Below are 14055 nucleotides of genomic sequence, written 5' to 3' on the forward strand. Positions count from 1 at the left end.
GAGCCGTTTCATACCGTACATTCACAAGAAGTTTACGCAGCTGTGAAGACAACCTATGTCCTCCGATCATCCTCGACAGCCGTACACTCAATGTAAATCACTGGGAGTGTAACAGAAAGTTTGGGGTACTGAGTATGACCGCAAACATTAGTACGGGACTTAATTGGTGCTCGGAGCCGTTACATGCCGTGCATTCACAATCAGTTTACACAGGTGTGAAGATTGTCACTTCTGACTGAAAAATATATATGTAAAAGTACTTACTCTCATTGTGACTTAGGTTAGTGAGTGTTATGTCTGCATATATATAATATAGCAAGGTGTACACGTGGTTACTTCGCTCAAATTGGGACGGTCCATTTTATGTATATATACAGATATATAGTCCCAGTCAATCTGAATCAGTGTAAGATGCCAACGTTGTTATTTTAATTTACTCTGCTGGTTTGTTTGTTTGTTTCTTTGTTTGCTTAACGCCCAGCCGACCACGAAGGGCCATATCAGGGCGGTGCTGCTTTGACATATAACGTGCGCCACACACAAGACAGAAGTCACAGCACAGGCTTCATGTCTCACCCAGTCACATTATTCTGACACCGGACCAACCAGTCCTAGCACTAACCCCATAATGCCAGACGCCAGGCGGAGCAGCCACTAGATTGCCAATTTTAAAGTCTTAGGTATGACCCGGCCGGGGTTCGAACCCACGACCTCCCGATCACGGGGCGGACGCCTTACCACTAGGCCAACCGTGCCGGTCTCTGCCGGTTAGTGAGTGTTATTTCTGCATATTGTATACAGTTATAAGGTACAACTGACCGTTTGTTTCCGCTCTACAACAACGTTTCCTTTTTTTTTTGCGAAGAACTGAAGAGATTTCCCTCTTTTTGTTGCTCTCCGCTTTAAAAACAAGAGACGCCTGCTTTCTTCGCCAGCAGTCTATACGCGTGTGTTTACCCCATTACATGTAAAAGACACGTATTTGTTTTACAATAACTGGGCTTCTAAAGGGCGGCCGTTAACCATTTTCCAACTAGCTGTCCTGACGACAGAAAAATGGCGTAGCCTAATTGCCCAAACACCCGTTGAGAACAAAGAGCACGCTTCATCCACAGAACATTACAACAATGACTCCCGCTGATAGATTTACAAAGTGTGACATATGGTGAGCACATTTAGCTGTTGTGTGAAGCAAACAGCGGGAATGGACAACACAGAGTTCCTTGTGCATTTTGCTCACTGCTATCTCAATTGGAAATAGACAGAACCTCGAGTGACGTCATCATATTCATTGACCCTGTCTCGAAGAGATATCACGCGATACCATGGATACACGGAGGTGTCCTCTTCTTCGTTAATGGGCTGAAACTCGCAAGGTTTTTACGTGCAAGGCCGTTTTTACCCCGCCATTTAGGCAGCCATGCACTGCTTTCGCGGGAAAAACGGAGGTGTAATTTAAACATTAAATTATTTAGCTGAAGCTAAACTCGGCAAAAATCAGATTCTGGAGAAACAAAGGGAAGTAAGCATTCTAAATATAGACAACAGTAAGTTGGAGTTACGCGGAACAAGTCTCCTGGCACCAGAGGGAATAAGATTAGGAAGCTTTTAACAAACATGCTTTTTTATATGGAAGGACACATGTACAGGGTGACCCAAAAAAAGAGTACCCAAACAAAACGTCATAAATTGAACAAAAATAAAGCAATCTTTATAAAATTTATTTACACACACAAGTAGCCTCTGCATGATTTGCACAGAAAATTTAGCGTCCTAGCTTGTCTTTCAGGAAAGTTATGCTCATTCTACAGAACATGCTCAGAAATGAAAAATGAAAAGAATCAAAAGAAGGAGGACAAGTGACAGGAAGTGGGTGTGAGTGTAGATTGGGGGGGGGGGGGGGAGTACAGCGGCATCAGGGTTACCCCACTTGCTGTTCTTGTCCTCCCTTCTCCTTCTGTATCATAATCTCAACAGTTAGACTGGGGAAAATATGAAGACCTGTCATCTGGATCAGGTTCTCCAATAGACTTTTTAACCTCAGGGAAAAGTGATGACTGGTTTAAACAGAATTGAGAAAAAATAGGAGAGGGGGAGTGGTGACATCCGATGTTGCGTATTTGAGTTTTTTTCCCTGTCAACATACTACCCTAGATGTGCGACATGAATGTGGCAGACAAACATCTTTGGTGCCATGTCTTACTCAACATACTACCCTAGATGTGCGACTTGAATGTGGCGGACAAACATCTTTGGTGCCATGTCTTACTCAACATACTACCCTGGATGTGCTACTTGAATGTGGCGGACAAACATCTTTGGTGCCATGTCTTACTCAACATACTACCCTAGATGTGCGACTTGAATGTGGCGGACAAACATCTTTGGTGCCATGTCTTACTCAACATACTACCCTAGATGTGCGACTTGAATGTGGCGGACAAACATCTTTGGTGCCATGTCTTACTCAACATACTACCCTAGATGTGCGACTTGAATGTGGCGGACAAACATCTTTGGTGCCATGTCTTACTCAACAAAGCCACGTCATTCCGACCTACTCTTTCTCATAATTCACACATGCGATGCTGCGTATCTGATTTATTTTTGTCAATGTACCACCACCGAAGATGTGCGACGGAAATGTACCATGTCGGAACCCGACCTACTCTTTGTACGCTGTTCGTAACCTAAGTAATGCACACTCATCCCCACAATAAGAGATTCTCTATCTCCTGTGGCTGCTATGACACAGCCTTTTCCCAAAGTGATCTTAACCGCTCTGGGATTGCGTGTCCCATTATCCTACGGCTCAGACCGAACCTGGGATGACCATGGTATTTGTGCACCCAGTGGCCTCAAGGCTGTTATCCTGGGCCTGGGAGTAGTATACGAGACGACGGACGCTTTCTTCTCGGTCTCTCTCCAATTATGTTTGCATCTCTCTCTCTCTGTCTGTCTGTCTGTCTGTCTGTCTGTATGTCTCTCTCTAGCTCTGTGTCTGTCTGTCTGTCTTTCTAGCTGCCTCTCTCGGATCTCTCTCTTTCTTTCTCTTTTTTCTCTCTCTCTGTGTCTGTCTCTCTTGCTTCTTTTTAATCCCTGATGATTGCTGGGACCTCTTCTCTGTCTGTCTGTCTCTTTGTCTGTCTCTTTGTCTCTCTCTCTCTCTATGTCTCTTTCTCCCTCTCTCTCTCTCTCTCTCTCTCTCTCTCTCTCTGATATACAAATGATAACGTGCAGGTGAGTGGCCTACCCTTCAAAATGGTCACGGGTTACAGTAGGCCTGCAGGCTACGACAGTAAAATGGCGTCACTGATGCCGTAACTGCCGCATGTCCCTGTAGTGATACGTGGGATCACGCCGCGCCGTAATCAAAGTATGGCCGACTGACTCTACGACGTGGAAAAGGTGTAACCGAGGCCTGCATTGAGCGGGTTACGACAGTAAAATGACGTCATGCCGTAACTATAGAATTTCTGAGTCGACTTACGACTTGAAAAAGGCGTAACAGTAGCCTCTACCGTGTCTCTTTCTCTCTCTCTCTCTCTCTCTCTCTCTCTCTCTCTCTCTCTCTCTCTCTCTCTCTCTCTCTCTCTCTCTCTCTCTCATCAGATAACGAGCTATAGAGATGAGAAATATGTATACGCTGATTTAGAATGACGGGGCGTCAGATTATTGTGGAGAAGTCTTTAGTTTACGATAGGTCTCAGAACAGATGGATAAGATCTTTAGATGGTACTCTGTGACAGGACTGTCACTTTGATAATGTCTTTTGCTGAAAGGTCTTTGACTGTTAAGTGTATCTAAATCCTTGAAATAGAAATATGTTCATAGAAGAAGAAGAACGAAAAGGAGGAGGGGTTGGGTTGAATGGGCTTGGTGTGTAGGTAAGGGCCAGTCGTATGAACTGAAGAAAAGAAACAAAAGGAAATGAAGAAAGGAATAAATAACACAGCAAGTAGTGTCACGCACGACATGACACAAACGTTGTTCAGCTACACCGAGTGTTGTCGTTCCTAATCTTTCATCTAGCATACAACACGTGGGATTATAAAGATAAACACGCCAACAAACATGAGACTACGCCAACAAACATGAGACTACGCCAACAAACATGAGACTACGCCAACAAACATGAGACTACGCCAACAAACATGAGACTACGCCAACAAACATAAGCAGCCCCAACGTCTAAGCCAAAATTCTCACATCGTTACATCTCATTCACTAAATACCATTCCACACACACACACACACGCACGCACTAACACACACTCACACACACACACACATACACACGAGAACTGTACTCCCACACAAAAGTCAAAGTCATAACATTGGTTCACACACACAAAGCCGGACCACTGGTAATCACTTTTCATACCCCGTCTGACCCCCGGGATAAACATCGTAACGACAGACGCACGGCAAGATGCCTTGTGCATAGAGCGGAAAAAATTCACGTATGATTCATTCAGATGTGTCGTGACTTATTCCGGTTGTTTGTCCAGTGGTCAAGAGTCTTTACAGCAGGGAATTGACCATTTCGTTGGTTCTGGCCAGGCTAAAGTCATGTATATCTGTCTTCTTCTTAGGCAAAAAAAAAAAAATTGGTGTGGTTAAGGTAACATAGCCAAAAAAAATAGGGTAGGAAGGTAGGCAATCACTTTTTTGTTTAAACTTTTTTTTTTCTAACGTGCACAAATTAAACCTACTTGACAGGGAAATAAGTGTGCGACTCGAGCGCTTTCGCTTTCATTGCGTTTTCTGCACTTGGGTTTGGTCGGCCCCTAAAAATAGGGTAGGTCGGGTTACCGTATCCACACCTATTTTTTTTTTAGGCCTTATGGTTGAAAGTCGTTAGATGATTTGACGTGATAACTGGACAAATGGCACGGACACGCACGTACAGACACAGGCATACAGACACATACGCACGCACAGCCCCCCTCAAAACACACACACACACACACACACACACACACACACACACACACACACACAGGAGCGGAAAAAACACTATTGCTTTTTAGTTATTGGACGCACGAACACTTGAAGTACAACCATTTACGCCCCCCTCCACTCCCCTCCCTATATTAAGTACACGAATACCTTCCTAACAGCCATGAATACAAAAGTATATTTGCCAAAATGCAGACCAACAGACATACAAACACAAAAGGACGAGCAACAACAACAACAACAACATCAACAAACAAAACACAACAACATCAATGTAAAAATCCAATCCAATCGAATGTACTGTTCACTTACTGAGTACACAGTCCAGAAGGCCAGCAGGGTGATGTGAAAATCTCTCCGTCGTACCATCCTCACACGCTGCACTATCCTGGGAATCACCACCATCATGCTAACACGGTATTCAACACAACAAGCACATGTACCATCCTCAATCCAAGACAAGATTCCAATCTTCACAACAGTCGACGCAAGGTAATCCACAAGTTGGTCGATATAATCCCTTTTTCTGCACCAAGTCACCTTTCTTCAACATCGACCGACACCCGGTTGCACTGAACCCAAAGTAAACTTCCGCTTCTGGCAGAAGCCATCATTGAGTATTGGAGCGCAAAGCTGCTTCGTCACTTTGAAACAAAATCTTTTCAGAAAATGTAAAGGCCAGCTTTAGTCTGCTGGTGAGGGCTCGACAGATGTATCGCTGTTGTGTCGTGTTGGAACGTATCCGTTGTCACTGACGCTGCCACGTGAAGAGTTGTACATAGCTTTCCATTGTTACAATCTTTCATGTCCAGGGCACCACAGGTCTGTAAGCCAGTCTCATACACTGCTTCAAAGTTCACAGACGAGCGATCGAAAGCGAGTGATGTAGAAGATTGCAATTCAGACTTAAACGATCGAACCTTTCCGCTGTGAACAGTTGTAGCGAAGAGTAAACACTGCTTGTTAATTCCTTTCATTTGAAGCCAGAGTATTCTACTCTCAAACGATCGAACCTCTCCGCTGTTGTTAACAGTTGTGGTGAAGAGATAACACTGTTTGTAATTCCTTTCAGTTGAATCCGCCAGCGTTTTCACTGCGCATCGATCACGTGGGCAAGAACAACAAGTTCACACGGCCATTTCCACTGAGGATCGATTTTTAAACCTGGTGACTTGGCCCGGGCCTGAGGAGCAATCCTTTTCACCAGGGATTTGTGTTTGGGATGTCGACCTTTTTTTCACTGTTCTAACTGGTGCATCACAAACTTCGATTTTATCACGTCCAGAACTTCACACAGTCGATGATTCACGCTGTGTCTTTGAGTCTTTCTCTCTGAATCTTCAGGTTCGGAAAATGGCCAGCACAGTTGATACTTGATCCAGTGTTCTAAAATGAAAAGTAAACCATAAGGTATGGAACGCTACAGCTGACTTTACACCGGTACCTCAGTCAATTTAAGTGTGACGCCTTCACGGCAAAGCCATGAGAGGAATGAGATAACTGATACAAACCCCGGCTGGGTTTGGAGAACCGGTTACTCCGACTCTCGTTTGGACCATTTTATCCGGTATTGTTACACGAGCCAAATTGACCCCAGAGTTATCAGTAAAGTATTGCTAGGACTCCGGAAGGTTTTAGCGGTAAAGCATCAGTTTTAGCGTTCCATACTCTTTTTTTCTAACTCGGAAAAACTTGCTCGAGATGGCTCAACAAAGCATAATTTGCGCCCTTCAAATACATTTGTATTAGAAGTAAGGACCGGTTGTTCTTCTTCTTCTTCTGCGTTCGTGGGCTGAAACTGTATTCGACACAACTGCTTTATATCAGCGAATCAGTCCGAGTAACCCAGACAGACAGACAGTCGTTAAGTAATGATGGCGTAATCCTAGTTCCTGTACCCCCCCCCACCCCCCACACCACAGCCCAGTCGATCACTCAGGCGGCCTTAATTAAGCGCGCCCGGCCTCCCTGAGCTTCCCCGTGAATAAATCATCAGGTTAATGATCCCAGGGCCGCGCAGCGAATGCAACCTCGGCTTACCATACCCTACCCTACCCTTCCCGTCCTGCCTTTTTTAATGGTCTCCCTAGCAGCTTCCGGTTGGCATCACAGGTGAAGGTTTTTTTTATGTCGGGGGGAGTTGGGTGTTTTAAGCGTATCATGGGTTAATGTCCCTGATAGATTTAGAGTTAAATTTAATGTCCCTGATTTAGAGGCCTCTGAGGTCGTAAAGAATCATTAGTAACACCTCGCGCGTTAGAATCACGGGTGATTTTGTGTGTGTATGTCTTGGCTATCCGGGTATTATACGTACTTTTAGTGTATATCTCGGCTAGCCGGGTATTCTGGGTGCTTTTAGCGAGTGTATCATCATCGGCTGATGTCTCTTATAGATTTGGAGGCTTTCGATGCCGTAAAGAATCATTTGTAGCACCTCGCACGTTGTTATCACGGATGATTTGTGTGTGTGTGTACGTGTATGTCACAGGTTTGAGTGCCGGCTAGCTGGGTGCTCTGCTGTCTATAACAGGTAGGAGCGTTTGAGTCTAGGCTAGCTGGGTGCTCTGTCTATAACAGGTTAGAGCGTTTGAGTCTCGGCTAGCTGGGCACTCTATCTGTTCGCATCACTGGTTAGAGCGTTTGAGTCTCCACTCTCGGCTAAAAGGATGTTGCGTCCATTCCCTTTATCAGTTATGGCCTAAACGTGCAGGTAAGGGAGTTAATGTCCTTCCTGTGCTGGGGTTGGTTCGTTTTTCACCTGTTGAAAGATGAAGGTGAAATCTCAGGTACACGGAGTTTAATATCCTTGTTGGATGGAACATTTGTTCATAGAAACTATAAAATGAAGGATAAGCGACGTTATGTCATTCGAGAGCGGATTTTGTTCTTTCACAGCTGTCGAAAGATGTAGGTAGACTCCCAGGTACACGCAACAAATGTCATTTTCGATTGGAACATTCACCAACCGAAGTTGTAAGTCCAAAATGCGCAAGCCAAAGTAAGAACGACTCCATATTTCTACTGATTACAACGCACACTGTCTACAATAATATTTCAACATCCTGATAATTCAATGTTCGTGATTCCAATATACTCACACATACCAATGTCCGACTGTCTCTCTAATCATGCTACGGTAACTGGTCACTCCCACTAACAATGCGTTCTTCAAATTTCCTCACATCTCATCTTTCCCTCACACTTCCAAAGCAGTGGATGGGCAAAAAAGCAGCAGCCTCACACACGTGGCACAACGCCGTTCAAGCGCTCCGCAGGTAAATAAGTTCCAGATGGCACCAAATTAGCCACACCTGAGGCATAGGTAAAAAAGGGTGGGTTTTTACCTGGCAGCAGGAAGTTACAGATTCCGTTGAAACTGACGCCTGGTGAATGGCTTTTCGGTGTGCGCGTGCGGGGTTTGGTTTGCACCCTCCCTCTCTCTGATTTACCTGTCCGTCTGAATCTCTGCCTGTCTGTGTGCCTGTCTGTGTGCCTGCCTGCCTGCCTGCCTGCCCGCCTGCCTGTCTGTCTGTCTCCCTCTCTCTATCTCTCTTTCTCCCTCCGACCCCAGTTTTCAACTAATGGACAGCGCTTCTCAACCCTTACTCTGGTTGTCGCGCCATAATGTCGCGGTACAGGGCGAGCTTGTTTGCTCCTTCACATGTTTTGGACCCGATAATTATGCACCCAAACATGACACAGAAATAGAACTATTACTGTTTTCTTTGGTTAATTCACCAGTGGCATCGTAATATGTATTAGGAATCGCACCAGGGAAAAAGTTAATTAACCTTCGAGAAGAAAGAAAGAAAAAAAAACCAACACTTTCAGACATCATGCTCATTCCTCGATATCCATCACTGACGACCAGAAGGACGCCCTTTGTCCACAACGGTATCAGAATGTCCAAACAAAGCACAAAACAACACTGTATCAAAGTCCGGATGTTTATCAACACCGGATCCGGAAACACGCTACTGTTTGCCAGACGCTTCCGGCGCCGTTCACGTGAAAAGGTATAGCGTACTTCCCGCGTACACGATCACGTTCCCTGCGACACATCAGTCAAGGCTTTCGACTGGAACAAGACAAACATTTTACACTGGCACACACCAAACATTTTACACTGGCACACACCAAACATTTTACACTGGCACACACCAAACATTTTACACTGGCACACACCAAACATTTTACACTGGCACACACCAAACATTTTACACTGGCACACACCAAACATTTTACACTGGCACACACCAAACATTTTACACTGGCACACACCAAACATTTTACACTGGCACACACCAAACATTTTACACTGGCACACACCAAACATTTTACACTGGCACACACCAAACATTTTACACTGGCACACACCAAACATTTTACACTGGCACACACCAAACATCAACAGTCCGCCTGCTTTCTGTGCAAAGTCGGATTTGTTGCTGGATTAATGTAGTACAGGGGCGGATCAGTTCCTTTTATGGGGGGGGGGGGGGGGGGGGGTCCAAAAGTATATTGTGAAGATATGGGTGTGAAGGGCGAAGCGCCTAGCTCGCTAGGGGGTCCGGGGGCATGCCCCCCCGGAAAATTGTTGAAAAAAAGGATGCAAAATGGTGCAATCTGGTGCATTCTGAGGATGATCATTACCAGTTTCAGGCAGCCCTCTTTATATTTAGTCAAGTTTTGACTAAATATTTTAACATCGAGGGGGAATCGAAACGAGGGTCGTGGTGTATGTGTGTGTGTATGTGTGTGTGTATGTGTGTGTGTGTGTGTGTGTGCGTGTAGACCAATTCAGACCAAACTACTGGACCGATCTTTATGAAATTTGACATGAGAGTTCCTGGGATTGATATCCCCATACGTTTTTTTCATTTTTTTGATAAATGTCTTTGATGACGTCATATCCGGCTTTTCGTGAAAGTTGAGGCGGCACTGTCACGCCCTCATTTTTCAACCAAATTGGTTGAAATTTTGGTCAAGTAATCTTCGACGAAGCCCGGGGTTCGGTATTGCATTTCAGCTTGGTGGCTTAAAAATTAATTAATGACTTTGGTCATTAAAAATCTGAAAATTGTAAAAAAAAATAAAAATTTATAAAACGATCCAAATTTACGTTTATCTTATTCTCCATCATTTGCTGATTCCAAAAACATGTAAATATGTTATATTCGGATTAAAAACAAGCTCTGAAAATTAAATATATAAAAATTATTATCAAAATTAAATTGTCCAAATCAATTTAAAAACACTTTCATCTTATTCCTTGTCGGTTCCTGATTCCAAAAACATATAGATATGATATGTTTGGATTAAAAACACGCTCAGAAAGTTAAAACAAAGAGAGGTACAGAAAAGCGTGCTATCCTTCTTAGCGCAACTACTACCCCGCTCTTCTTGTCAATTTCACTGCCTTTGCCATGAGCGGTGGACTGACGATGCTACGAGTATACGGTCTTGCTGAAAAATGGCAGCTACTTGACTAAATATTGTATTTTCGCCTTACGCGACTTGTTTTTGTTTTGTTTTGTGTTTGGTCAGTTTGGGATCAGAAATCCCCAACAACAACAACCCCAAAAAACACACACAAATATTTTTATTTTTTGGCTGGGGGGGGGGGGGGGGGGTCCGGAAACCCCAGAACAACCCCCCCCCTCGTCCGCCCCTGTAGTAGATTAAAATAGGTTTCAATGTAATTCAATACACACAAATTCCCACTCTGTACAGGTTTCGACGAAATAAGGGGCTCCGCTCACATACGTAACTTCAGCTTATACGCTCTCGTCGCGATATATAACCTTCGTGGTTGAAAACGACGTTAAACACCAAATAAAGAAAGAAAGAAAGAAGCTTATACGCTACACGTTGCATGAAAGGAAAACAGGCCAAGTACTCGTCATAATCCCTATCGCGGCATAAATAATAGGCGCGTGCATACGTACGTGAGTGCGTGCGTGCGCACGTGTGTCTATGTGGTACCACTGAACTACAGAGCTCACACAGGTTTCCGCGTGTCCTCCCAAATCCCCCCCCCCCCCACCCACAAGTGCCATCACGTGACAAGACACAGCACTAAACATCGACCCGTCCCACTAACATGGTAGCCTAAGCCTGGATCGCACTGTCTGGCAAAGATGGATCCCAAACTGATTGAACACAAGGACCAAATCTAGAAATAGTCAAATTCCGAAAATAACTTTGTCGGGTTTGTATTAGTGGTGAAAGAGTGAACACTCTTGCTTTTAGCGAGGCAAGCTTTCTACACGTGCTCCTTGTCCACGTGTGGAGACGCACACCCCTCGCTCGTGGCTGGCCTATAATATCACGTGGGAAAGTTTGCCTCAGTAAAAGCAAGAGTATTCACTCTTTCACAACTCATACAAATCCCGCCAGAGTTATTTCCAAACACCGTCTACTTCACTTGATTTTCGGTTTGTTGACAGGAGTGACCTAGTTGTGTCTGCATGAAACCGAATAAAAAAAATCGAAAAGAAAGACAAAATCTTTAGCAATGGGACGTGACTCTTGCGAGCTTCGTCGACCCCAGTGACCTACTTTAGTTTTCAGTCTACGTGAATCAGAATAAAAACTTGGAAACGATGAGAGAATCTAGCAGTTACTCCTGAATATCGCTTTGTCGAACGCAGTGATCTACGTTCAGTTTTCAGTCTACGTGAATCAGAAAAGAAACTTGGAAACAATGACACAATCTAGCATTCACTCCTGATTATTGCTTTGTCGATCGACCGCAGTGACCTCAGTCTAGTTTTCAGTCTATGTGAATCAGAAAAGAAACTTGGAAACAATGACACAATCTAGCATTCACTCCTGATTATCGCTTTGTCGATCGACCGCAGTGACCTCAGTCTAGTTTTCAGTCTATGTGAATCAGAAAAGAAACTTGGAAACGATGAGAGAATCTAGCAGTTACTCCTGAATATCGCTTTGTCGAACGCAGAGATCTACGTTCAGTTTTCAGTCTACGTGAATCAGAAAAGAAACTTGGAAAGAATGACACAATCTAGCATTCACTCCTGATTATCGCTTTGTCGATCGACCGCAGTGACCTCAGTCTAGTTTTCAGTCTATGTGAATCAGAAAAGAAACTTGGAAACAATGACACAATCTAGCATTCACTCCTGATTATCGCTTTGTCGATCGACCGCAGTGACCTCAGTCTAGTTTTCAGTCTATGTGAATCAGAAAAGAAACTTGGAAACAATGACACAATCTAGCATTCACTCCTGATTATCGCTTTGTCGATCGACCGCAGTGACCTCAGTCTAGTTTTCAGTCTATGTGAATCAGAAAAGAAACTTGGAAATAATGACACAATCTAGCATTCATTCCTGATTATCGCTCTGTCGACCGCAGTGACCCGAGTCTAGTTTTCAGTCTGCACGAAGCAGAAAAGACCCCTGCTTGCGTATCGTGCACAATAATTGATCGTGACACTGATGCCTGGGTATTATCAAAGCCAGGAGAGGATTGTCTGGCTCTGAAAATAGTATGTAATCTGCCCAGAATGAATCCTTGATATTTGCACGAGAACGAATACACGAGAGAAAACCTGAACTGGGTTGTCAGAGCCTGAAATAGGGTATGTAATCTTCGCGAGGATGAATGTATCCAGAAGGCACCACGGGGAAGAAAAAAAACCCTGCACAAGAGACACTAGGAATAGACGCACAGCGGAAGACAGAAGAAGACAAAAGCGCAGAAATACGACTGTCACGCCAACTAAATCCATAACGCAGCAAGAAGGCTTAATTGAAAGAGACACACCTCGATACACAAGAAAGTCGGAAACATCCCTGCTAACGAAAACATGTCCGGTTACACGACAAACACAATAAGACTGGCGCCAAAGCACTAGAATACTCCCCACCTTTTTTTTCTCTTGTTTAGATGTTGTTGAGACGAACCAGCGCAAGTCGGTAACCGTGCGTAGAATGCAAGAGACACGCCAATTAAAATCCAGATTAGCGCAACATGTCTATTTAGAAGAACAAGCAGTGAGGCTGTATCAGCGTCAATATACTAGTAGTTGTACACCAACAAAATCCACAGCAAAACAACTTTAAAAAAAAACAACCCACCAACACGAGATTCACCAAGGATGGTGACTCATTGGGGAAAACCGCTCGCCAGTCCCAACATAATTATTTTGTTTCTCTAGAAATACAATGACGATAACTGCTTCCTGAAAGTACAATGACGACATTGCAATCACTGGAAATTTGACTTATCAAGTACTTCAAGCCGCATCACTCCTATCACATCAGTCAGGCCTTCTGAATAACATCAGCACTCAAGAAGTTGCGCTTCAAGAGACGCTCTCATTTACAGAAAAAAAGTCAGCAGGAAGTGAAACTCTAACAGTGAAGGCAGTAACATTAAACCACATACATCTTGTACAAATAATTTTCTTGACCAACCAAAAATAAGTTGGCAGGAGAGTAGTTCGCACTCACTATACTGACGCAGTTACAAACAACTTTCTTGACCAACCAAAAATAAGATGACAGAAGAGTAGTTCGCACTCACTAAACTGACGCAGTTTAGCACCAAATCCTACAGCCCTCCAACTTTTCGACAGAAGATGGCGAAGGAAAGAAAGTAAAGAGAAATACTTTGATAAACTGCGAGTATAGATAGGTCAATAACACTCTCACTCACACACACACACACACACACACACACACACACGTGCATGCCCAGCCTGTGAATGATGGCAGTTCCAGCACAGATAGGCAAAGTGAAGTAGAGGCTGAAAGATACAGCCGATGTAAAAAGGCAAAACGCACTACTTGCTCTCTCACAGGTGAGAACCCTGGAGGCGGGCGGGGATGTAGCTCAGTCGGTAGCGCGCTGGATTTGTATCCAGTTGGCCGCTGTCAGCGTGAGTTCGTCCCCACGTTCGGCGAGAGATTTATTTCTCAGAGTCAACTTTGTGTGCAGACTCTCCTCGGTGTCCGAACACCCCCGTGTGTACACGCAAGCACAAGACCAAGTGCGCACGAAAAAGAACCTGTAATCCATGTCAGAGTTCGGTGGGTTATAGAAACACGAAAATACCCAGCATGC

General features: G+C 44.3%; 1 protein-coding gene across 1 annotated transcript in view; it reads right to left on the minus strand.

Annotated features, from left to right (window-relative positions):
- Nucleotides 1–6422, minus strand: part of LOC138963101 (uncharacterized) — a gene marked incomplete in the record, with an annotated part of 64889 nt that extends 58467 nt beyond the window's left edge. The window contains 1 exon segment of the mRNA XM_070335131.1: nt 5275–6422. Coding sequence (XP_070191232.1) covers nt 5275–5370 — 96 coding nt within the window.
- Nucleotides 6423–14055: the final 7633 nt, after the last annotated feature.

This window comes from Littorina saxatilis, linkage group LG3, assembly GCF_037325665.1.
Source record: "Littorina saxatilis isolate snail1 linkage group LG3, US_GU_Lsax_2.0, whole genome shotgun sequence".
Taxonomy (NCBI): Eukaryota; Metazoa; Mollusca; class Gastropoda; order Littorinimorpha; family Littorinidae; genus Littorina; species Littorina saxatilis.